The sequence below is a fragment of the Falco biarmicus genome, chromosome 3 (genome assembly GCF_023638135.1).
Source record: "Falco biarmicus isolate bFalBia1 chromosome 3, bFalBia1.pri, whole genome shotgun sequence".
NCBI classification, from domain to species: domain Eukaryota; kingdom Metazoa; phylum Chordata; class Aves; order Falconiformes; family Falconidae; genus Falco; species Falco biarmicus.
In genome coordinates, this window is record NC_079290.1 from 40,201,762 (window position 1) to 40,228,311 (window position 26,550).

At 42.8% G+C, this 26,550-nt stretch overlaps 1 protein-coding gene across 5 annotated transcripts in view; it reads left to right on the forward strand.

Annotated features, from left to right (window-relative positions):
* Positions 1 to 1,272: 1,272 nt before the first annotated feature.
* The window catches only part of STAU2 (staufen double-stranded RNA binding protein 2), a 177,393-nt gene continuing 152,115 nt past the window's right edge, over positions 1,273 to 26,550 (forward strand). For 2 of the 5 annotated variants that reach the window (XM_056333371.1, XM_056333373.1), the window contains exons 1-3: positions 2,027 to 2,138; positions 21,744 to 21,951; positions 23,061 to 23,191. In XM_056333371.1, the coding sequence (XP_056189346.1) occupies positions 21,753 to 21,951; positions 23,061 to 23,191 (330 nt within the window). In that variant the 5' untranslated portion in view covers positions 2,027 to 2,138; positions 21,744 to 21,752. Of the gene's footprint in view, positions 1,416 to 2,026; positions 2,139 to 21,743; positions 21,952 to 23,060; positions 23,192 to 26,550 lie in introns of those variants that run through there. The other 3 variants (XM_056333372.1, XM_056333374.1, XM_056333375.1) reach the window with 3 other exon arrangements.

Here is a 26,550-nt window from a genome sequence, read left to right on the forward strand (position 1 = left end):
TGAATACAGGGTATGTATAAAACTGTCTTAGCCAATGTTGGGTTTCCCGGAGTGTGTTTAAACAAGTTGTAAATGTCCTGTTAGTGTTCTGTTAGTATGAATAAAACCTTGCTATCACTTAGATACTCATGATACAGCCCTTCTGCAAAGTGTTGTTATCTGTGTTTGGGGTGTGAATTGTCTACAATATATAAGCTTACTACCAAAATTCACCTGGTTTATGTGCTGTACGAGTGTGTCTCTACCATGAGTGCTTGGGAATCCTGTTGAGCTACATCTTCATCTTTTTTTTGCTTAGTTTTCATATTGATCCACCGCTTGGTTTCAGGTCTTCGTTTTAAAAAAGACAAATCATCTCATGGTATAACAGATACTGGAGGAAATACGAGCTCTCAATTCCTTCTGATCTTGGCTTAAATAGCTGCTGTTTTTCGAATTACATTTGCTGTATCAAATGTTCTAACTCTCATAGCTATCATTAAAATACAATTGCCCTAGTAAAAAGATACAGGCATCTTTAAAGGAAATAAAAAAAAAAAATACCTGGTTTTGTTTCTAAGCCTGGGGAGTTTTGTTACTGCAGTCTTGCAAATCAGGTAGGGAATTGGTTGCTTCAGGTTCTGATGCTTCTACCTGGCTTTATCATGGATTTAGAAATTCCTGCTTTGTCTCACTTGGCAAATAATTAGTTGAGCCAATCAAAAAAGCAGATTTTTACAAACTAAATTAGGTGGCTTGTGGATTAAACTTGCAAGCCTTCTGTTTTTAATGACCAATAAAGTTTCTATTACTTTGAGATAAAGAACTTGAATATTCTTTTTAAAGCTAAAGATGATAAATTTGATATGTGCCCATTTTATTCTTTAAATTAGAAATTAAAAGGAAGACTTCACGAAACTATTTAGCCTTCAATCTCAGTTTGTGTATCCCCAAATCTAAGTGCTTTTATTATTTTTTTTTTAATTATTTTTTTTCTGCTGCCTAGCTCTGCCTTCTGTAGGGGACATGTAAAAAAAACCTTGAAGAGGGCAAGGAGAAAAAGACCTTCCGCTGGCGGAACCCCGGGGGGTGTTGGGTGGGAGGGCACGGACTGGGGCTGTCCCAGCAGCGGGACCCCGGCCCCTCCGGGCGGGGGGTGGAGTGGGGGGCCGGCGCGGGCCCCCGGGGCTGCGGCCCCTGTGCCTGCGGCCTCGCCGGCTGCCTGCGGGGCAGCGCCCGGCCGCCGCGTCAGCTACCCGCCCCTCACCGCCCCGGGGGGAACGTGGTCTGACCGAACGCCTGCACTGGACGTTCTGCCATAAATCCCGAGGTTGTGCCCTGCTGCGGGAGCCGCCGTCTCAGAGGGGGAAGGAGCTGAGCTCGGAACTACGCCGGGGCGTTCCGGTGCGACGTAGAGCGAGATGAGCGACACTGGGGTGCGTGCGTGTGTGTGTGGGATAAATCCGGCTCTCTGTTATACTGTCTTGTTTACCCGCCTCTCCCTCTATTACTGCAAGCCTTTATTTTCTTTTTGCTTGCCTTAAGCCGCGCTGTTTCGCTCCTTCACGGCTTAATCTCTTTAGAGAGCAAGAACCGCCCGCCTCCAGCGCCGGCAGCGGCTGTCGGGAAACAGGCAGCAGCGGTTAGAAAACACGAGCAGCGCGGAGGCGAGAAGCTTGCCTGGCTGTTTCCAACACGCAGCAGCGCCGGGGCTCCCGTCGCGCCCAGCTGCCGGCAGCGCCCCGGCGGGGGAAGGGGAGCCCGGGGAGCCCCGGGCCCCGCTGGGGCGGCGGGCGGAGCGGGGGCCGCAGGGCCCCGCGTCGCCGCTGGGGGCGCTGCGCGCCGCCTCGCCGGGCCGGGAAAGGGACGCGGACGGGGCCATTCGTGCCGCGGGAGCGGGGGGGAGCGAGGCCCAGGCGCGGCGCCGGGAGCCCTCCGCGGGCGGCGGGGCGCGGCGGGGGCGGCGGCGGAGAGGCGGGGGAGGCCGGCGGGGGGCGGCGGGCGGCGCTGAGGCGGCGAGGCGGGGCGGCGGCGGCGGGAGGGCGCGGGGGGGGGCGGAGTGGTTGGGGCCGGCGGCGGCCGCGGCGGCGGCGGCGGGGTCAGTTCTCTTTAGTGTTTGCCGATGTTGGAGGCGCCTCCAAAGTGTCCCCGGGAAGCAGGTAACCGGGCCCGCGGGGCGGCCCCGCGCCCCGCCGCCGGTCGGGGAGGTCGCGGGACGGGGGGAGCCGGCCGGAGGGGAGGGGGCTGCTTCAGCCATCATGTCCGAGTCCCCGTCCCGTCTTCCTCCTCCTCCCGCCGGTGCAGCGGCTCCCGGGGCGAGGGCTCCGCCGGCCCCTCGGCGCCCTCCACCTCCCCGGGGCCCGGCAGGCGCTTCTGCGCCACGGCACTGCCGGCTCGCTCGGCTCCGCTCCGGCGGGGGGCAGCGGTGCCAGAGGCATCGACCCCGCCATCCGGCCCGGGGCCGCCGCCCGCGCCCGGCCACCCGCCGAGGGGTGGAGGAGGCGGGTGGGGGCACAGGTGGGCCGCCCCAGCGCCGCCGCCTCCGGGGGCCGCGGAAGGCCCCCGCCGCCGCTCAGCTCCCCCCGCCCAACCCGAGTCTGGCCGCTGGCAGCGGCCGTTGCGCCAAGGCCGGGCCGCGGCCGTGCCGTGCCGTGCGGTGGGGCTGGGCTCGGCGGGGAGCGCGCCGGGCCTGCCCTGCCTCGGACCTCGGGAAGTAGTTGGGTGCGACCTGAACTTGCGCCTCGTCCTTTGGCCCGCCCCGGCCCGCCGTGCTGCCCCGGGCCCGGCGGCGGCGGGCAGAGGTGCGCGGCCTCGGGGGCGCTGGGTGGCAGCCGGCCGCCGCGGGGCGGGGGGCGCTGGGTATTCCTCGCCCGGCCCCCGGCGCGGACCTGGCAGCTCGGCCGCCGTCCTTTCCTGCGCCGTGGTTAGCCGCCCTCGCCATGCACGTCTTGTACAGCCCCCAGACTTCGGACAGGGCCCGAAACTTTGCTGGCAGGACCGGGCTCCCCCGCTCCCAAAATGGATGTCGGCGTCTCTTCCACAAAGCGATGGGCAGCGGGGCCGTTTGCCGGCCTTCGCCCGGCACGGGGGCGCCGGGGCTGGCGTCGAGGTGGGGGTGCGACCCGGGGGGGCACCGCTGTTAAATGGCGTAGCTCAGGCGGCAGGTAGCATTTTCCCAGTGTTCAGGTCTCTGCTAGGAGAAAGTTATCTCAGTCGCAGCCAGGCCTGGAAGTGTCGGCCATGCTCTCCTGGGAAAGCCGAGGCTGCTTGGGGTGTGCTGGGAGGGTGAATCCCACAGAGGAGCTGCTTGCCTGGTAGTGCTCAGGGTCCCACCTGCCAAGCCTGCGATACCCGAGTGAAAAATTTCCCCACAGTGCATCTGCCCGGTGTTGCCTTACGGCCAGCAAGTCGTTTCTGTGGATATCGAGACGTAAGCTTCTCGGGCCCTGCATGGAATGCTCCCTGCGCAACTACCATGGTACTAAAAAAAAGTTCATGGTATGCAAAAGGGTAGATGAAGTGTTGCTGTTGCAGCCCTTCTCTGCGTGAAATGTTGTCTTGAACAGTAGTGAGGAGCATGCATGAATAACCGTGGCATTGCAAGGCACAAGTAAGACTATTTCCTCTGGCATTGAGCTGCTGTAAGCAAGCAAACCTTGCTGTATCTTGCTTACATTACTAGTAGCATCGAGCTATGCAGGAGTAAGGTCTTCCTGAGCTGTGCGGTAATTCCATGTTAGCAATCTACACCGGTGTAGTAATGTTAATGTATTTAAGCCACTTACTAAATACAGGGAGGTTCTGTACAGGCTTTGTTGTGACATTGCTGCCTATATAAACAGTGTCAGGCTGACAGATTTCTGAATGACTTTTTTTTTCTAGAAAGCCAGCAGCAGCACGAGATTTCCCACTGCTGAACCTTGGCTTTGCCCTGAAAAAACTCCTGGAGACAGATTTCTGGCTTGCCTGTCATTGCTAAGATTCCTGTTGGTGGCAACTAGGAACAGGATTGACACCACCTGCTTGCTCATAGTTTTGAGGGGAAGGGACAGATCAGATTTTCTTTGCTTTGAAGAGAACTTTTCAGTAATGTTGCTTAGCTTTAGCAGAAGTCATATAGCTTGGGTTTGGTTCAGGCTGTAGTCTGGAGGCCAACATCTTTATATATCTTGTTGCCAGTTTAAGCTACCTCATTCTCCAAGAATTATGTCAAAACAATAATAAATTTGAATAATCTTACATCCTGAATTATGAAAGTAGGTTGTAAAGGAACTTCCTAAGTTTGCTTGCAGAAAAACCTGATCAGAAGTGTTTTAATGACTTGACCAAGTTTAAATAAACACTTAACTTGATCAGCCCCTTCCTTGTGGGCAAATATCAAGCTTGATTTTCCTACACAGTTATATAAACAAAGCTCCACTGTAATGCTGGTTCACGTTGGTGTGAATGTGGGAAGTGAATCAGATAGTCTTGTGTTTTATTTGTAAAGTGTCATGAAAAATGACCTTGGGAAGGTTAGGCAACAGGCTGTAGTAAGGCAGATCCTGTGATTCCAAGACTGCTTCTCCAACCACTAGGAAAGGTGCACCTGTCATGCTCTATCTAGACTGTTTTGACTTGCCCAAAATATGTGGCTATTGATTTGTCGGTCTTTGAAAAGACTGAAGAAACTCTCATCAATTATGTCCAGTCCTTCAGCCCAAAATACACCTTATAATACCATATCATTGGAGAGCGAGCCTTATAAAGTGTGCAGATTTTAGTGTCAGACTTCTTTGGTGTATACTTTGTAAATGCATGTATACGTGGGCACAGCTTTGCTCCCATTGGAGAGTCAAGTATCTCCTTCCTCACGTGGGTCACACTGATGTGGTGGGGCAGGACCTAATTGCTTTTTTCAGGATAACCTAACAATTTGACTTCTGTTAATAGGCTACTGAAGCTTCACTTCTCCTTCCCTTTTCCTTCCCTTGCTTACATTGATTTCCTATCAGCAGTAGCGAGATGTATAAGATAAGAGTTAGGCCTGTCTTTTGCCAGAACCAATTATTTTGCATTTCAGATCTTTGGGTCATGCATAGCCTGTATTTTTCACAACAGTTCTTCAATTTCTGTCTCTTTCCAAAAAGAGGAAGAGAAACAAGGGCAGAGAATGGCTCTCTTAAAGCTGCTGTAGGTACTGATGTCAAAATCTACATGGGAAACGGGGAATCCCTGCTACCCCTTTCTCCCTTCACACTTCTTGGCCGTTTCTGTTGCTGTTTTCACCATGTCAATGCTTGTGAATACACCCATGGAGGGGTCTGGGCTGCTGGAGGCCCTGCCTGGGGCTCTCACCCCACCACCCCTCTTTTGTCTGCTTGCTCTTCCTGACGGGTACCATACACGTGGTCTCTGAAACCTGCAGGTCGGAAGGATAAGGCAGGGGGTTCCGTTTGGTTGACGGGCATATAAAGCATAAGTCTGGGGTCCTGCAAAGGCAGGTCAGGGAATGGGGCTCGCAGTTTTGCTCAGGGAGGAGAGGATATGTGTGGTGCAAGGCAGGGAAATAGAATTGGTGAGAGCACATGGCAAAGTCTGGGAAGAGAGGAAATGGAACCTGTGTATAACATAGCTTATATATATATGTATAAGTCAAAGGCTTTGTGTTTAGGAGGTCTGCTCATTGTCAGCAACCAGTCATGATCAGCATTATCCAAAGTATGTTTGCATTAAAAGATCAAGAGTTCAGTAAAAATCTGAGAGATGTCTTGTCAGGCGTTGTTCTGGAAACTATTTAGAATAAAAAAATGGCTTGTCACAACTCCTAATCTAAAAATGAATTTTGAAAAACCATCTGTGATAGCGTAATACTAAAGTCACGTGCATGTCTGTAGCTGCTGAAGTTTGTTCATACTTCATCTCAACAGCAACTGTTTTGTCTTTTTTTTTTGTTTTGTTTTGTTTTGTTTTTTTTAAGCTGGTAGTATTTGGAAAGTTTCCCAGTAGTGAAATCTGTACTCCAGGGTCACAGTGTGCTCACCTGTGACATACTGCATCTTTCCTTTCGCTTTAGTCAACTATGCTTCTGCGTAGGTCATCACTAGTATGTTACAAATTTATTGACACTTAACCAAATAAAACCAGACTATGAATTCTAATTTTTTTTTTCCTGACCAATAACACTTTTTTTCACACAGTAAATTATTTAATTTTGTGACTCCGCTATATTTCTGTATCCCCATAATCTTCTGATCTGGTGGCCATTAAACTGATGGGGGAGGGGGCTCTTTTTAGGTTAGTTAGACATCGGGGTTTGAGCACAGATTCCCATTGATGTTGGGGGAGGTCCCCAGTGATAGCCAGTGGCGCCAAGTATTATGGTGAGTATGGTTAACCTGCTATCTGTAGTTTCTGGGAAAGGGCAGCTTGCTAAGATGTTTACCATAGCACCACACACTCAAAGGGTATGTTTACAGTCTCATCTTATCCTGAAAACTTCCAAACAATCGTGCTGGCAGTGATCATGCTTCCAGTTTTGCTGCTTGCCAGCTTTGAGGAAGCTGTTTGCCTCCAAGCTGAAGGAAACTTTTTTTGAGCATAGGAGACCCGATTTTCTGGGGAAGTTTCTTGCAATGGAAATGGTCACCTGTTGGAACAAGAAGAGTTCTTTAAGAGTCAAATAACTTAATTTTTATTGCTATTCTTAGTTTCTTATTTTTGGCAGCTGCTACATACTTGTAGTTTCCAGTTTCTTATACAGTAACCCCAGTTAAAAAAATTAGTGTTATACAAATATAAGGAAATTTCAATATACTGAACATGCAGATTGATGTCAGTACCTGCAGTTCTCCGGGTAAGTAACTGGGTGTAAGCGACAGAGAACTTCTTCCATGTCACCCAGAGGGCACACCCAAACAGCTGATACATGTTGAAGGGAAGAAATCAAGATACATTGTTCCTAAGGTGAAAATGCAGAGCTGATAGGAGCAATGTTGGGTCAATTTGTAGCATATCCAGTTGTAGCAATAGAAATAATGAAATAACAAAGTCTGTAGGAGCTTTGGCTTTGTTAGACAAGATAAGGACAAGAAATAATCTAAAATACCTTGTTGAAAAGGGATGTGTTCTTTTTTTATTTGTTTCAATTCTCGCCCCCCCCCCCCCCCCCCCCCCGATCCTTTTTCAGTCCTAGATACTGGGTTGCAGGGCTTTTTCCTTTCCAGACTCTGGAAAATATTTTCTCTGCTTACTGTTTCAGTCTTCTGTATCTGATAGTACTTAAACCTGCCTGCTTCAGACTGTGTTTCATCTGTGGTGGCAATGTCCCTTGAATGGACATCGCCAGTGGGTATTTTGCTTAAGAGTATACACCCAAGAGACATTCCTTTTGTACCTGTTTAAGGCCTGGGAATCTTAATGAATGATTCTAGATGGATTTTCTTGAAAACCCTTCTGACCCTTTTATAGTTCAGTGCAACACACTTACTAGTCTTTTATGAAATAGATATGCTTTCAGCTTCTGCATGGCAACTAAGGCTGTCTGTCCGTGCAAGGGGATGAGAAGCTTATCCTGGATCAGGAAGCAGGTAAAGCTCACCCTAGTTTCTCAGAGACATCTCTCAGCATTCTCTCTTAGCTGAATCCATGGGGTTAAATATGGGATTTGACCTCTTTGGAAAGAAGAATGATCTGCATCTTCTTTTCTTCGCCCCTCTTCAGCTGAATGGTCTTTTATCTCTTAGATCCTTAAACAAGTGAAAAGTCATTCAAGATTGCCAAGGCTGGATCCCATTTCCATGGACTTGATGGAGTTGTCATTCTGGATGTGGACATGCAGGCAACCATAGGTATTTGCCAGATCCCAGGAGGATAATTAATAAAGCACTTTTCTTCAGCTGTTATATTACAAGACTCTTCTGAAACTGACCATTCCACAAACTACTGTCAGTGGCAACTCACCAGAGAAGGTGGTTTTGGGGGACCTTTTTCATGTGACCATTAAACTATACCTAAAACTTTGACTCTCTTTTTCTGGTTCTGTTCACATCCCACTGCAGTGGGAGCCCCGTGATACTTTGTAACATACACCTTCATTACAGGTAGATAGGAGAGCAAACTGCTGCTGTAGCTGGTGAAATGGATCTTGTAATACTATAGCTTTAATACCATGCTTCAAGTATTTTAAAAGACATGCAAGCAACCCATTCTGGATCTGATTTTTTTTTTTTTTTTTGTCACAGTAGTACTTTGAACCGTTTCAAGGCTTTTAAGCCAACTCTGCTCGTTAGGAATTTTGACATCTAGCACCAAAAAAGAGGCAGTTTTATTTGCTGTCATTGCAGATACTGCCTGGTACTGTTTACCTTTGCTGATGCACCCCATAGCTGACAGGAGCAAGGGAGACATAGTTACCATCAAAGTAATATGCCTGATATATCCACAAGATAGGGCACAGCAGAACACTGCAGGTGAACAGGCTTAGCCGAGACAGTTCTTGTTCCAGGGCCTGCTCTGCTTTTCAGATGTGGGTGTCTGCTATTGCATGGGATTGTAGACCTCTGCTCCACAGCTCTAGGGTCTGCACTTCTACCCAGATTTCTGCTGTGTGTCATCACAATTGAGATGTTGGGTGGCCTTTGGGCTAAGAGTACTATTTCCCTTTGTTAGTGAGGAGCATCCTTTTTTGCGGGAGGTGAGACTGTATTAGGTGTATATATGTAGCCAAATAGCACATGTTACGTTGGAGATCCTAGAAAATGGGGCTCTTCCCTTCTAAAGTGTTTTTTGTTTTTTTGATTTTAGATTTGAAGGTAGGGAATGGGAGTCTTAGCTCAGTAATGAACAGAAGTTCTAGCTCCCTGCAAGTTCAGAAGCAAGTTTGTTCTTTCACTCTAGTTTAGGGTGGTTCCAGTGTAAAAAAAATATCTGTATTCACCCTGCTGAAGCTAATGTCCTTGGAGTCCTAAAAGTACAGTAAATGATAAGAAAGACATTCCTTTAAATGGCAGCTCAGTGTGTCATCCATCCGTATTGTCTCCAGGTAGTTGTGAGCTTATGCTGTTGCAAACAGTGTTGCAATTCCTCGTATATGCAAACATCTTTTTCACTTTCACTCATTTCTAGGTGCCGCTTTCTTTTATTTGAATCATTTCATGTTACAACTGAGTCAGATTGCACTTTTAGCCAGTTGTCCTTTGTTTTATTTCTGACTCTTTATCTGTGTAAAAATACTTGAAAGAATTCCAGATTTTACTTCAGTTTGTTTACATTTTTTGCTCTAGTAGTTATAACTCCCTTTGGTCTGGGGAAACAAGTTATTCTGAGTCATCAACTGTACGGATGAAGATCTCTTATTTGCTGTTTTATGATATATCCTGCTTGGTACTCCTAACCACTAGTACATAAGGAGTTGGAGGAAAAAGTCTGGTTTTGTCATGCTGGTTCTGTACCCTCGCAGCATGCTCAGTTTGAACCAAATCTCCTTTTACTAGTACTCTTCCTTTCTGTTGTTGGTTGTTAGTTTAGTGTCCTTGCTGATTCAACTCCAGAAATTAACCTTTTGCCATCCTACCAGATGCGTGTAGTCTCTCTGCTGCAGAGATGTGTGCTTAATGTGTGAAAATTTGTAATGTTTAGCTAATGTTTAGTACTGGTGATGGATCCAGTAGGTTTTCTTCAGTGCTTTCTGCTTTTGTTAACTCTGAAAGGATCTATAAGTATGCCACTAGGATTTTTTGCCTCTTCCTGGGTTGTCAAGATCTTCTATAATCTGTAGCTTCTTCCAAAGATAAATAATTTCTCTGACTATGTTTCATCACACAACTTCATAATTTCTGTCCAAAGCATGGGCTTGCTGCAAGGAATCAATAGGCAATTACTGTCCTTTAGTACTTTGCTAAGTTGATGATTCTTTTCATTCTCAGGATACTTGAGGAGTGCCTTGATATGCTGCTAGCTGCATGTGGCTGGAATCAGTTAGCTCAGTTCCCTTTGGTGTTCTCTTCAACTCTTCCAGGTGCATGTCTCTTCCCATCTTGTTTGTTGGAGTCCAGTGTTAGTGGCCCCAGGTCACCACGGGCTACATATGATCTGTCTACTTCCTTAATTTTTGGAATCCTTGTTTTCATTGTTGTCGAGCTGGGCCCATGTCATCACTTTTGCACCAGTTCATGACCTTGCCCCCAAACATAACATCTCTAAACTGTTAATTTTCTCCAGTTGAAAACATGGGTTTTGTGCTTTTCTTCAGTCAGAAAACTTGGTATGCCAAATCCAGTATTCAGTAATTATTTTGCCTTTATTTGTCAACTGAGAAGAGCTGCACTTAAAACAGGGAGGAGGCTCTTTCAACTTCTTGTGGAACTGATCTGACAAGGTGCTTTATGACTGTGGGCAGAGGTCCCATTCTGTCCCCCAATGAGCAGGGAGTTAGTCTCATGAGCTGTATGTCAAAACTGTCTTACATCTAAGCATCGTAAAACGTGTCTATGGGAGAGCTGAGAGAAGGGAGAACTCCAGGAGTGATTCATGAACAGGAGATGTTCATTTGACCCCAGCTGTGTCTGGGAACTGTAACTTCTTGGAAGCTGTATGAGACTTCAAGGTGGGCATTCATCACTCCAGCTGTGAAATACTGTTTTGTTTAAATACACTTGTGGAGAACAAACAAACAAAAAAAAAAAAGGTGCACAAAACAGAATTTTGTCAACTTCTAACAACAGAGCAGAACGCCCACTGCTTTGTCCACTGAAACCACCTTCTCTGAGGATCTGGTAGCTGTTAATGATAGGGGAGTGACTACAGTATGAGGAGGGGTAGTAGCAGGAGCTGTGACTTTGCAAAGAAAAAGGCATGTTTCTGCTACTTCACCAAACTCTGTTACTTGAAATGATACGAGAAGTAGTTTGTCACAGGCAGTCAAGGAAAACAGAGATAATTTTCTGAATTCCATTAATAATATGCAGTTTCTAGTTAGGGAATAGAATTACTAGTTGCTAGCACAAATTGAAAAAAATACAGCTTGTAGAAATATATATAAGACAAATTTTAATATACTAATTAAATAAGAAGCTGGACTCTTGGAAGGAGCTCTGATTAGAGTCCGATATCACAAATAAGGAACCAATTACAGCTTTGATGCAAACGAGTCTGTAGTGGCAGTGTGTCAAGTCTGAGTCATGTTTTTTTCATTTACTTACTTAATCCCTGTCTGCACTTTTAAGCAGATGATTGATTGTTAAACTAGTGGCTTAGGCTTCCCTTCTTTTCATCTACTTTTCTTCATGAAAAGCTTAGTAACTGATTTTTGTTTAACCTAAGGTGAATGTGGTTTACCTGCCTATCATCTGCAGTAAGATAGTATGGTAACCGCTGTATGCGATGGCAACCAATAACCATTTCAATATAACACTTCGAGTCTCAGTGGAATATTTTGCACTCAAATGACTTATGCCAGAAAGTAAAAAAAAAAAAAAAAAAAAAAAATATTTCTAATAATTCATTCCACATTTTTCTAATCTCAGCTTCTGTGTTCACAGTTTCTGAAGTCACTAAATTAATTAGTTGTCTCCTTGAACCTTTCTGATATGTTTTGTGTGGGTAAATTTTGAGGTGGCCCTGGAAATTCAGCTCAATTTCTGTCAGTGTTGCAGAATCTCTCTTGGTTGTCCTACTCTCCTTTCTCTAAAGACTGGTGGACCAGGTGAGGTAATCTTGTCAAAAACATTAGATACAACTGTGTATCACAGAGTATCTGGGGAGATACAAGTTTTCAGTTTTCAAGAAGTCATAGATAGTTTGCAGTCACCATAAGGAAGAGGTCTAAAGAGTTACAATACTGGATAGCCAGCTTTTGTCCTTTGTTGTTGCTCCCAGTTGCAGTAAATGAGTACAAAGAAGGACATTACCCTCTTGTGTTAGGGATTGCCTGTGATGTCCTGCCACTGATCTGTAAGACTGTATAGACATCTGTAAGCTAGTTTTTTGGATACACCTCAAACCGTGATGGGTTTTGGATGTAGAAGGCCTTCCACAAAGAAGGCTCTAGTGACCACTTTGCCGTTTCACAGAGGAGTTTCACGTTTTCTTCTCTGCAGTAATTCAGGGTATCCTCGTGGGGTCAAACTGACGGTTGTGTCTGAACCAATGCTCTGTTGGATGGTTTGGAGTCTTTTCTGGGCATAAAATTTGTGGTAGTGTGAGAACTGGGTTAGCTCATATCAGCTGTTGGAAACTTCCACATGTCTTTTACCATTTTCTCTGTTTTCTGGACAGCAACAATAAATTGAGACAAACTTTCTGATGAGTTTATCTTTTTAAGGTAGCAAGCTTTTATATAAAACAGCCTAATTCCCCCCTCCCCCCCCCTTGGGCTTTAGGTTATAAATAGGTTGAAAAGTGTTGAGATGCCCAACTGGGTATTTCTGGTGCACCAGATTGGCTTTCCTTTTCTTTTATTTTTTTTTCTGGTATTGAAATTTTTGAGTTGATAATCTGTTAGATCTCCTTTGTCATTTCAAATTGGAGTTTTGTAATTAAGCTTCCCAAACTGCCCTTGTGCCAAGCAGCTGTCCCCATGAAGTGTTTGCTCTGGTTGCAGACTGTCTTCTCTAAGGGATTTCCGTGTTTCCAATTGTTTTGTTTCAGCCTTTGCTTCAGTGATCTTTGGTGTCGGTGAAGTTGTTTTGTGAGAGTAGCAATCCTTTTTTCCATCATGGTTTAAGATTAGCAGTAATACAGTTTCTCTGCTTAGGACCTCTGTTTAATGTCTGCCTGTGAAGTCTCCACTTAAGATTTCTAGCGGCTGCCCAGTGTACACAGGACCTGACTATAATTTCTCTGTTTGAAGAGAAAATTGGCTGTGTGTACAGGCTGGGATCATTCTGTTTTGCTGTACGTGGTAAGATACACTGTAGCCCAAGTTGATTCTTTCTCAGCTTTTTCATGTTGGCCTCGCTGTTGCCAGGGCTGCAAGGGAAGAGTTGCATTCCTGCCTGTCAATATGCTCCATTTTCTGTTAAGTTTCTCATTAAAAGTTTTTAGGCTCTTGCACATGCAAGAGTTTGTTTGATTCTGTAATTGTGTAGGTTTTAATAAGGTCCATGGTTGTTTATTTGTCTAAGACAGGTTTGGTGGTAGACTTTGGCTAGGCTTCAGTTGCCTGTATTCTGGCATCCAGTGCGGTTTGTGACACTAAGTTATCCTGTCAAGTCTTCAGCTGCCATTCAGCTGCGTGGTTTAGCTAATCCTAAATTAGAAGCCTACTTGATCACCTTGAATAACTGCCTGGGTCCACTGGCTGTATTGACTAGTGGTGTAACACATTTGTTTTAACACATACATTATTGCCATTTCATTGCCTTTTCATGCTGGGGTTTATCTGACCCATCTGCCACATGCAGTGTCAGGTGTGGCATGGGTCTTCTGACAGAGGATTTCTGCTTGTTGGAGCAGCAGCTGATGGAATGTGCAGGTATCCAGATACGATATCTTAGGACATCTCAGATGGCACTGGTAAACCATGAGTAGACTACTGATGTCCATACTGTATTTCCTTTTACTTTGGTGGTAGTTTAGGCACCTTGCCTATATTTGGGAACCTAAACTATAGATGTCTAATCCTTACGTGAATCCTCATATCTTGCTGTACGGTGTATGGGTAACTGTTTTGGTGTGAGTACACTGTGCATGTAGATGGCCTTGTAGATCATGTTTTTCATATTAGTTACTTGTCTTTTGCTGTAGTGGCTTAAACAATTTACTACATCCAAAATACCTGCTTATTATATTTGCTGTGGGACATATGCAGTGTATTTCAAGTTGTATGAATCTTGATTGCACGGGGAAGCCTTTTCTGTCCTATCCCCCTTGCTAGCACATCATAATTAAACGGCAACAAAAATCCTCACTATTGGCCATTTTATTCATTGAGAAAATCTTAGGTTTTAGTCTTTGATTCCATAATTAGTTACCTTATTTGTCTGCTTTGGTTTTGTTTGGAAATTTTCCTTTCTTTTCAAAATTGCACAAAGCTATTGTAAAGAGAGTTGTTAGAGAAGGATGGGTGACAGATGTAAATAGTATGTAATGGTATTCTGGTCATTGATTCAGAGACTCATGCTTCGTGTAGCATCTCGGATCAACATAGTATTAGAAAATAGGGAACCAATACAGTTTCTTGCAAAAGAAGTCTGCAAGGTAAAGCAGTTTCTAGCTCAGCCTTCTGAGTCTTAAGTCCTTTTTTTACTTGTTTGTTTTAATGTGCTTGTCCTGTGTAGTAATTAAAAAGGGAAGCTGAGATGACTGCTGTTTGAAGAAGTGGCTGAAAAGTATTATGAGTGCAGATTTTTAATCTGTTCAATTTCCTACTTGATTTTTTTTTCTCAAAAATACCTTCCTGTCTGTCCTCAGAGACCTTACTGATTGTATATAGGAGTTTTACAAAGGCTATTCCTCTCTGGATGATCATATCCTTACAAAAACAACATTTGTTTTCTGAAAGTGCGATGGCAGTTAATGTTCTGACCTGGTGTTCACTGCAGCTGCCTGGCCCTGCCTTGCCTTCCCAGGGGTTGATCTGCAACACTGTCCTGACTGTCCTGCTCCAGTTCAAGAGCAGAGGAGGCCGTCTGTAAGGAGCTGTAGTTTTCAGTCAGTCCTCAGGTACTGGGTTTAATGCTGAGCACGTAGGGAAACTTTTTTGTAAGCCTTGCAGCTACTTGGTTTTTGAGTATTAGTCATTAGTCCCTAATACTCTCTGTCAATTCACCTTCCTTTTTGTGTGCATTTTTGTCTTTGGTTGTAAATTATTTTATCAAAATAACCAAAATAGAGTTAATTATCATTTCCCCACCCCCATACTTCAGGAAAGTAAAATGCTTATAAGGCCTGACTTCAGACTTCACTTGCTTGTCATGTATTACTTTGGTGTTAATTAGCTGCTAGCTATGTCCAGATTTCCACTGAAATTAAGATACACTAGTATAAGGCACTGTAAAACAAACAAACAAACCCCAACAAAAAACAAACAAACAAACAAAAAAAACCCACCAAGCATGCCCAGAAACAGGCCACAGGTTTCTGAAGATGAGGGAGGGATGAGATGGTGAGTTTTATGTGGAACTCTGCAGGAGCTGAACTTCAGCGTATGGTTTGACAGCGAAGCTAAGCTGGTTAACAGGAGTTGAAAGAGCTAATTCCTTGCACCCACTTCAGGTCAGGAGTTTATTGCCTTCCCTCTGCAGGCACGGATGCTTCTCTGATCTTCCCCCTTACCCACATGTGAGCTTGTTCAGTGAGGTAAATGGACAGAAAAATACTAGCTTTTTGCTGTAGGGGAGAAAGGACACAGGATTGTCCCTTGCTGTGGCAGTAAGTCATTATATTGGTTAAGGCTGTTGGCAAGCAACCCCCCTGGTAAGGCAAAGAGTAACAAAGTGATGGAGGAGAACTGGGGAGGACAAACAGTGGAGTCCAGCAGTACCATAGAATATATGTGGGTCCTGTGTGATTTCATGTGTAGTTTCTCAATTTTGCCTATATAAAATGTATAAACAAGATACATTTTGTTAATAATTCTAGATAACAGTCTGCTGACTGTTGCTTCAAGTCATGCTCTTGCTAAACTGCTACTGTGTGCTTATGTCATTACTTGATTTTGTAGAACAAAAAAGACTGAATTAACAGCTGCTCTAAAGGTAATGTAGAGCTGTGTGTTTTCTGTCATCCCTAAATAAGCTGCTAGAAATAACACAGTAAAAAGGAATTACAGAAAGCTTAGGACTTCTCTAGTACTTCTTATAATAATGTACATATGTATGAATACTTACCGTAAATGTGAGAACTGGCACACAAGAAATACATTTTACCTTCTGGCAGTTGTGTATGCTTATGTGTAACTGAGCGAGTGAAGTAATATCAGAATAGAAGGGGAATGGAGAGTTTAATGGAATTTTAAGGCTAAAGCTGAACCCAAACCTTCCATAGTTAGGAAGCTGTTAACTCTATTAGGGTTCTGTGACTTGAGACTTTTACAGAAGGATCGCATTAACAAGGTGCTAACAAAAGCAAGGGTTTGTCTGGAAGAAAACCTTGAGATGCTGCCTGCTTAGACCCTGCCCCCAGTCTATTGTAATGCTGTTCCTGAACCTTTCAATATTTTCATTAATGATGTGGATGAAACAGTACACTTATTAAATTTGTGGATGCTATAAAGCAGGCTTAGAGGAGACTAAATATTTTAGAACTAGAATTAGTCTTCAACGTGATCTTGAAAAATTGAAATGATCTTTTAGCCTTTTTTTTTTTAATAAGAGGATTCAAGGAAGGCAAGAACAAAGTCTCATTAGCTGCAGAACAGTCAGATTCACAAACAGCACAGGCTAGAAACTTGCTGGGTAGCAGTTCTGCAGAAAAGGAGCTGGGATCATTATGTGATACTGTTGTGAAAACCAGGCACTGATTAGAATGTATAAGCAGAAGTATTGGGTATATGAGATACAAAATATGTCAAGTAATTTTTCTCACTCAGCAGTGGCTGGCCTTCAGTTGTTAGCTTTGCAAAGCACTTCACAAATACGTAGTACGTGCTGTGTGTTGCGTACTTGTACACAGACTAGATTTGGTACGTTGGGTTGTATGACGGAGCAGTGTGAAAGTGTGGTAACACCCTCCTGCAGACAGACATTTTCATTTTCTGCACAGATGAAGTCTAGTCTTCTGTTTTGGCTGTTCAGGTCATTAGTTTCTCTGACTGTTGGTTTTTCATACAGCTACTTGTGTTTCAAGTCAGGTATTGCTTTTTAAATTTTTCCATGTTGTGAAAGTGTGTTTAACTTGAACGCTCGTTTGTTTTCCACATTCTGTGCTATCTTACCTACTTTATCTGTCTTTATTTATTCAATTACTGTGACATATTCTTAGAATCATTTCACCTGAGCATTTATTTCATATCTTATGTCGTAAAATCTAAGGACACAAAGTGATTCATGTTCCAGAAAAGTACAAGAAATTACAATAATCAGAAAAAACAAGAGTAATTCTTTACATTGTATGGTACTTTTTGGCATGACACAAGTGTTCTGCATCTGTGAAAACAACTAAATTAATGCTTGTGTTTGGTTTGCATGGCAAGGTTTTGGTGTCAGGGAGGCTACAGGGGTGGCTTCTATGAGAAGCTGCTAGAAGCTTCCCATATGCCTGATAGAGCCAGTGCCAGCCAGCTCCAAGGTGGACCCACAGCTGGCCAAGGCCAAGCCCATCAGCAGTGGTGGTAGTGCCTCTGGGATAATGTATTTAAGAAGGGGAAAAATATACTGTGCAACAGCAACTGCAGCTGGAGAGAGGAGTGAGAACATGTGAGAGAAGCGACTCTGCAGACACCCAGGTCAGTGCAGAAGGAGGCAGGAGGGGCTCCAAGGCTGGAGCAGAGGTTCCCCTGCAGCCCATGGTGAAGCCCACGGTGAGGCAGGCTGTCCTGCAGCACATGGAGGACCCCACACCAGAGCAGGTGGATGCCTGAAGGAGGCTGTGACCTGTGGGGAGCCCAGGCTGGAGCAGGTTTGCTGGCCGGGCTTGTGGCCCTGTGGGTGACCCACGCTGAATCTGTCCATTCCTGAAGGACTACATCCTGTGGAAGGGACCCACACTGGAGCAGTTCATGAAGAACTGCAGCCCATGGGAAGGACTCAGGTTGGAGAAGTTTGTGGAGGACTGTCTCCATGGGAGGAAACCCATGCTGGAGCAGGGGGAAGTGTGAGGAGGAAGGAGCAGCAGAGACAGCGTGTGAGGGACTGACCGTAACCCCCATTCCCCGTCCCCCTGCGCTGCTGGTGGGGAGGAGGGGGAGAAATCGGGAGGGAAGTTGTGCGCAAGACAAAGGGAGGGGTGGGGGGAAGATGTTTTTAAGATTTGGTTTTATTTTTCAATATTGGACTCTGATTTGACTGGTAAAAAAATATTCTTATTTCCCCAAGTTCAGTCTGTTTTGCCCATGATGCTAATAGCTGAGGGATCTCCCTGTCCTTATCTCGACCCAGGAGCCTTTTGTTGTATTTTCTGTCCCCTGTCCAGCTGAGGAGGGGAGCGACAGAGCGGCTTTGGGGGCGCCTGGCATCCAGCCAGGGTCAGCTGATTACAATGTTGTGTTTCTAGACTTAGAAGAAAAATGAATGCAATATTGGACAGCAATATTTTGACTCTGAAATGTGAGGCAGTTTTGTTCAGTTGTTTTAATAGGAGTTTGTTTTGTTTTGGTTATTTTTATTGAGAGGAAAATTCACAGCTTATACATAGTTTAAAAAGACAGTTAATACCTACTGTTTAATGAAACCCCTGTATGCCTATGTACAAATTGCTTTCAAAAGCAGAAGTGAAGTAAAATGCAATTATAGTATATTTACATCCTTTAAATGCCTGGTGTAGCATTTCTAATACAGCTGTGCGGTTTAGAGTAAGAGGTGAAAAAACAATGCAGCATTTCAGAAGGCGCCATAAGCTCTAGAATAGAACTACAGAAATGGCAGCACTGTGACTTGCAGGCTTTGACTGGGTAGACATGTATGTGATTAAGACTGCAAGAAATATCATTGCTGTGGTGTCTCAGCATGGCAGCTGGCTGCTCAATAAAGACACAAAGCTGGCAGCCACAGCTGCGCAGTCCAGCTTTCTCGGAGAGATCTAAGCCTCTGTAACCTCTGCTGAGCGTCGAGGGAAACTCCTGCGGAGACACTGGGGTGCAGTGGATTCCTAGTTGTGAGATGGGTTAGCCACCTGAAATGAGGTGTGGGGGCTTTTCTAATTGTATTCGCCACATCCTAAATTAACAGTTCCTTTTGTAAATGCCAGATTTTTCAAGAACATCCATGTAGAAGATTTAAAAACATTTTGATTACATAACTGCATTTCATCTCTGACCAGCTTAGTGAAATCTCTCTCCCCCAAGTCCTACATTTGGTTGTGTAGTAGCAAACTGGTCTGTGCTCATGGCTGGAAGGCCGCGAAATGTTTTTGCTTCACTTATGTACCAGTAAGTTATACTATTATATATGTAAAAATGTAAAAAATGTAAAGAAAAGATGCATCATGTAGGTTTTGTCCCCTTTTTGTCATGACATCAAAGATTATTTGCTTGTTGGTGTGAAGATGACATCACAGCACTATATCAACTATATTCTCTCTGTTGTCTCTCTCTATTAGTTCATTTTTAGAACTGATTACAAATTTATTGTTCCGTATCTCATGTACTTAAGAGTTAGTTCCTACAAGTATAATTACCTCCTGGGCATCTTTGTTTATACAGATTAATTTACAAAATTGGTATAGTTTCCTGTAGGAGTTCTGCACCTTTAGATATATAAGAAAACCCCAGTACCTAATGGGTGATGATTCTATTTTGATTTCACAGTTTAATTTCCTTTGTACTTTACTGTAGGACAAAGAGTGTCTTTGTTCTCCTAAATTTTATCTTGTTCATTTTTACAGTTCGTTGATACTAATATCAAACTGATTTTTTAATTCTTAATAGAAAAGGATCAATACTACAGTTTCTCCCTTTAGCACAGCAACACTATAGAACATATTTTATTTGCTTGTTAGGAAGTTCCGCTTTCTTGAAAAGAAGAATAAACTTTCAAAATACTGGAAGCTGAAAAGGATAATTCATAACTGGCAGGGTCTGAGAATAGGTGTTTGGTAGTACCTCATACAGTACTGTATGAGTGATGGCATTCCCGTACTCATATTTAACTGCTGAAATGTAAATACTCTAAGGATTTTCTTAAACTTTTAATTTTTGTGATGACTTTCTATATTGTCGGTTTAATTTTGAAGGTGTTTAATATATATGGCACGATTCTGCCATGTTTACATGACTAATGTTTACAGTTAAGAAACTTTCTAAATTCATTCTGATATATACCAATATATTTACAATCAGTAGTATAGCAAAGAATTCTATAGTTACACACATTCTCAGTCTTTCAGATAGGCCCTTCTAACAATACTGCACTACTGTATGACATTTGCTGTTAAGTCACAGTAGGATTTTTAAAGTCTGAATTTAGTCCATATTTTTGAGCACATGAAGTACTGGAATACATCTCAGCTGATTGCATATGTATTTTTAAAATCTGTCACTATTAGCATTTTACTTATGATCCTTATGAAAAGGGCAAGTGATTGCATCTCAGCTTCATTTTTAATTTTTTTACATTTGCCTTTCCGGAGCTTTAAATCTGTTGTCTGTCTTTCCTCAGTAATAAAAACGGCATTCTAGTCTGAACCTTTTCTCCAAAGCACAGTCACAATAATAGGATTTATTATTTTCATTGTACTAGTGCAACTGTGCTAAAGTAGTTGCACTGTGTGGTGTACTGAGTAATTTGGGATCTCAATCCAACAATACTGTCCATCTGAGTAGAGATACTTGGATTTTTTTAACAGATCTGGGGAGGGGGGCGGGGCAGAAATACTGATGTAATCAGAATGTTTTATATAGTTGTACTTGTTTCAATAAGACCTTTGTTAGAAAGTTCTTCAGGTGTTGGATGGCATTTTTGCTTAGGAAGACAGAATTACCGCAGCAGAAGTAGCAAAGAGCTTACTAGTAAGGGTGCTGCTCGTGACGGAGGAGGGCTGGGCTCCTGTCCTCCTCTGCCTCAGCCAGAGGGACCAGAGATGCTGGTGAGAGAGATCCCAGTCCTTGGGCTGCTTGTTGACTGCTACGGTGTTTGCTTTTATCTGCTCTGTACAGATCATATCATGCCTGTGAACCCTAAAAAATACAGTGTACGTTCATGTTACTGAATTAAATACATCACCCTGTTTGGTCCTGATGCTAAAAGGAGAAGCCCAAGACTTTTCCCTGGAGGACTGAGAATGACTTCCTCTTTGCTTATTTGAGTGGATTGCCTAGGGTGCTTGCTGGCCTCTGAACTGCTCCCACGTGGTTTTTGCGGGAGTTCTTTGTCAGTAGCCAAAACTTTGCCAAGGAGCATACTTTCAGTGAATAGTATGAAGGAGCTGTGCCCAGCCCCTGGTTTGTTTATGAGTGTAAACTTAGTCAGAGAACATGTATTGGTAATAAACTCACTCATCTGGGCAGATGGAGAGAGATAATTAGTACCTAGCATATTCCAGGTAAATGCTTTAGGCACTGGGTTAGAAGCTGATTTAAGAAATTCTGGTACCTGTGCTAGTAATTTGTAGGATTGAAATGCTCCACCTGTTGACTGGATAAACAGTGATTTTTTCAGAACTTGTTATTTGGTGGGGTTTTTTAGTTGTTTGTTTTCTCATCTTACTTTTTCTCTTTTCTAGTTTGGTAGCAGGCAGAAAAAAGTAGGGATTTTCTCTTGTGGGCTTATTTGGTATTTTGTGTGCACTTTACTGAAAAACTATGGGAAAAGATTGCTGTGGCAGTTTGTTGCAAAGACATCCTCTGCTGAAGAAATTGGCAGGTGCTAATCTCATCTGCAGAATAATTATATGGAATTTTATTCTAGGATAATCATTCTTCCTGCTGTATTTCAGGCAGGGTCACCCCACAGTTGAGCAACAGAACTTGGAGTCAGGGCATGTGGATTTGCTCTGGTCATGTTCTTTGACTGTGAGCTCTGTTTCTCTGTGTATCTGTTTGGAAGTAATGTTTGCCAGGGGTGTGACTTCTGTGGGTAGTTTTGTGACCCAGGTCTAGGAGCAAAAATAAGATCTGTTGTTAATATCACTACCATCATTTGACATGCAAAATGCAAAGTTCCCTGCTTACAATATTTTGTTTATTGCAGTGATAGGCAATGGCACAAGTTAAGATGCAGACTACAGCAAACCTGTCTGGCCCTACCATGTCTCCTATGGTGCTACCCCTACCAGTTACAACTACAAATACGCTGGGTCTGCCGTCCTCAATGAATGGATCCATTTCGGAATCAGCTGCCAGCTGTAGCAGTCCTACGGCTGGCCTTGTAGATCCTGCGCCTTCTAGCAACTCACCGGGTAAGTTGGTCCAAGTATATTTTCTTTGGTCTTCAAATGAACCTTTTTGATGACTCATTAATTAAAAAAAAATTAAAAAATTTGGCTTTAATGAGGATTAAAATAAACAAAAAAATCTCATAGAAAACTATTTTGGCTACATAGGCTGTTTACTAAGCTAAGTTTCTTTAACTGAGCTCAGACTTACAGTGAAGTGTTGGTCAATGATATAAAAGCTCAGAAAAGAACATGTCTGTTTTGTCAAATTCTGAGTGTATCTTTTACAGAGAAGTTTTAGTGGTGCAGGAAGGTCTCCAAGTGTATTTCTCTTCCCTAGAACAGAATGTCTTCAGACTGCTTGGCAGTATTTGGTGTTTCCTTTGTAGCCTAATAAATGCTGTAGTTCCTATGCTGAACTGGGTATAAAATACAGAAACGTTATCCTAAAAAATTAAGCACAAAATGACTGTGGTTTAGGGATAAATACAATTACATTGAAAAAGAAATAGCAGAAAGTTAAAAAATAGTAAAGCAGTATACATGAAGTAAGTTGTCTAAGAAAAGCAGAACAAAATCCTTAAAGGGGGAGAAAAGGTGTTTGGGAGCGCTCTGAGAGTGACTTCACTGTTGTGAGAAAAGTCCAAAACACTGGGAAGAAGCAGGGAGAGGCAAGTGGGGACCACAGGGTTTCATCTGCTATATTTATCTTACAACTCTTATACTATCCACTTCCTCAAAGTGTTGAGAAAGCATTCTGAAAGAGTAGTGAATTCCTGGAACCAGTGTATTCCTGATGAGTAAACTTTGGTGATGTAGAAAATGTAGCATATGTGTATGTCCTTCTACACTGTTATCTTTTATAGAGGCATTTTGGAAAGAAATAGTTGTATTTTTTTAAAATTGCATGTAATCAGAATGGTTTTGTTAACCATTTACAGTGGTTATTGTAAAATGCTTATTCTCATATGATTAATATATAAATGGTTTAAAACATTGTATTTAGCATGTGGAAAAATTATTTTTTAGCTGAAGTATTTTCTTTTCTAAGCATGCTGCTGCTTTTGCAAAGCTTTGCGAAGTGCTGAGGAATACATTTCTCCACAAAAACTTTACAGACTCTTTATTTACAGCTCCTCTCCAAGATAACATGGCAAACCCCAAAGAGAAAACTCCAATGTGTCTGGTAAATGAGTTAGCCCGTTTCAATAGAATTCAACCCCAGTATAAGCTTCTGAATGAAAGAGGGCCTGCTCATGCCAAGGTAAGGTCACAGTTCCAGGTGATGAGCCATACCTTAAATGCTGAACAGATAATGTCATGGTCTGGATGAGTGCGCTTGTCAAACACAGCCCCATTTCTAGTGTAAGGGGTTTCTCACTGTTCTTTATTTTGCTTGCTTTTTTTTTTTAACACTTTCAGAAAGTGTGTATTTATGTTGAAGCCCTTTAGATCATTTTGTACCTTACCTTGACTTCCACCTTTGAGTTGATATTTGTTGGCCTATATAAAGACCTTGTGACATTCTTTCCAGGGTATCACCACCCTTTTTTAATCATGATGGAGCATTTGCTTTTTAAGCTGCATGAAACCTTCTCCCCAGTCAGCATTCATCTGATAAACTCACCTCTGCATTTGTGTCATGGTAGTGCAGATGACAACAGAGCTAGTTTGTGTCATTTTTTTAAAGTACTTACTGATACAATTCTCTGTAAAGTTAATTGCATTGATACCGTATCTTTGGATCTTGCGTTATAGGGCACAAACTTCTATACTGTTCTTTCCTTTAAATTCTGTGCATCTTTAAGATTCATGGTGATACTAAGATTCCTGATACGATTATAGCATTAAAGTTTCTACTGAGCTGACAGTTAATTCTGGTCAGTTCTCATACCAATTTGGACATCCAACTTAATTTCATAAGTACAAATCAGGGTGCTTTTGGATGATGGGGAACACAGAGGGATATTCTCATAATAATTTTCAGACATAATTTTGAATTTCTTCTCTAGTTAGGAGCAATCTGGGGGAGGAGAAGAAAACATGAAAACTCAGAGAGAGGCAATGGCATAGTTAATAGCTGCTTTATACTCAGTATTTATAGAGTGGCAAAATTGCATAGGACAGTGGGGTCACGCTGCAGATCAGCAACAGTTTCAGCTAGTCATGGGCTGTGTCGCAGCCGTTGCCCCTTGTTTCTCAGTTGCACATTCTGTTGTGAGCTGGCACAGAGTTGATGCAAATCACTGACCTTCTGGTCTGGCTGGTGTTCATGCATCCTTTGTGCTGGTGGAAATGATGTCAGCAGGTGCAGGGCTGCTGAGAATCGGCAAGCTTTTAGGATCCCTCATTACAAATGGAAATTGAAGTGCTCTTCTTCCTGGAGGCGTTTGGCACCACAGGATACACTGGTTGGTGGGGTTTAGGTTGCGACATGTTAAATCTGTTGTGCTTTCTGTAACTTTTCACTGTTGTGTTGTATATTTATTTTGCTACCTTTTTTCCATTATTGTGAGACAGTAAGTGCTTTGGTTGTACCAAAAGGTGTGGTTTTGGCTGCTCCTGTTCCTCAGCCATAAAGAGATTGGAGTTACACTGCATTCATACTATACATTAAATTCTAGCAGTACAAGAAATAGTTCACATATATTTGTTATTACTTTTAAAGGAATTAATGTAATTGAAATTACTTGAGCCTGTATTGGCTGCACTTTTGAAAGCCAGATTTTCAATGGATTTCTTAATTTTTCAGTTTTTCAATTTACCTCTTATTATTTTTAATTGCACTCATAGTGGTCAAAAAAAAGATACGTATGTGATCTGTGTACTCAGAAGAATATTAAATCTGATTTTGACCTGTGCAGCAAACGAGAAGAACAAAGGAGGGAAAAGGATGAAGAACAAGACCTATAAAAAGCAGAGAAATTATTATGATTGTTAGGAGTTTACTATTAATGTTTTCCTAGCAATATGATGACATACCTGATATAACTTATGGAACAGAGCTGAGTTTGTCCTAGAAAGCATGACCTGAAGGATGTAATGCTGCTGCTGCTGGTGGTGTTTGCTATTTAAGGATTATCTCGTGTTGCTTTCTTCCTATACATACTTGTTCCTGTACACTAGTGGTTTTCGTGATTTTCAGAGACGTGCTCTACAAGACAGCTGTCTGTGTTGTGACCACAAATGCTAGTAAATTTCTATATCCTTTTTTCTAGTTGTCTCTGGAAAGTAAGTTTTGACAACTGGAGTGACATGGGAAACTAGGAACAGTGGAGCTAGGGGAGAACTGATGGCTCCTGACAGTGTAGTTAGGATTTCTAGGAGTCTGCCCTCCAGGTGCATTTTTTATCATAAGTAAAACCAGAAAGTCTTTGTTAGCATAAACTACGTTTTTGAGTACGTTAGTCAGATTGATTATTTCTTCTGTGCTTCTATGTCAATGGCATCTCAGGAGACAAGTTTAAAAGAAGCAGTGGCAAAAGAAAGTGGATGGTGGTACAGAGAAGAGGGAAAAGGGTAAGGGATGTAGCACTTCAGAAGTCTGGGAAGGAGGAAAGTTCTACATGCAGAAAAAGTGAGGAGGAAAGACTTTCCAGAGCCAAGGGTGACTGACCTTATGAAGACAGCGGAGTGAAAACAAGCACAAAGTACAGTGGCCTTTGCATTTCTGCTCTCTAGCCATCAGGTAAATTAGGTTGGATGTAAGGAATAAAACATTGCTCGGAAAGTTGGTGAGAAATGCCTCTCATTCCATAGCAGAACTGGCAATCCGGTGTTGCAGATCTTGAGTACTTCATTGGCTGCTCCAGATTTTGGTTTAAGGCAGTTTTATTCCTTGAACTAAATTCCCACCTACTACTGTGTGTGGGTTTTGCAGGAGTTTTTTTTGTCAGGTGGGCAAAGTGAGAAGGTTAGAGCTCTGGCTATAGAAATTTATTGAGCAAGCCCTTTATTATCTTGAATTCCTGTTTATTGCCCTAAGTGCTAAGAGGACGGTTATAGGTAGATAAATAGCCGTTATTCATATTTTTATTTAAATTAATGATATTATTCTCCTATGAAAATACTACACTGATAACTGTCTTATAAAATATAATATATATAAACTTAAGATCCAGAAATCAAATTTCAGTTCTTCTAGTAATCAGGATGTATGTTTATAGATGATTTATATAATTACAGATATTTAGCTCTAATACCCAGCTTAGCTTTCAGGTGGGGATAGGGTTTGACAAAGTGCTGTCTCTGAGGAAATTGTCATGACTGCTGTGGAAAAAACAACATGGCGATAGGAACTGTGATACGGGTACTTGGCACTGTACTTCTGAAAATTACAGTATTCCAAAACTCAAGCCTGTAATTGAGACACAAGTAAATATTTATAGCATTCAGTCCATATGCACTGTATGCGTGTGTATAGGGCTGAGTTGGGAGGCACATACATACTTGTGTTTAAAGGCTTGTTTGCCAGTACATGCTAAATGAAAATACAGGTAAAGGCAAATTTAAAGTTTGCCCATCTCTAGATACCTGGTCCTGAATCTAGCTAGTTTAAATAATTTTAACAATTATAGAGCAAATAACTATCACAATAAAAATTTTACTTTATATGCTGCTCAC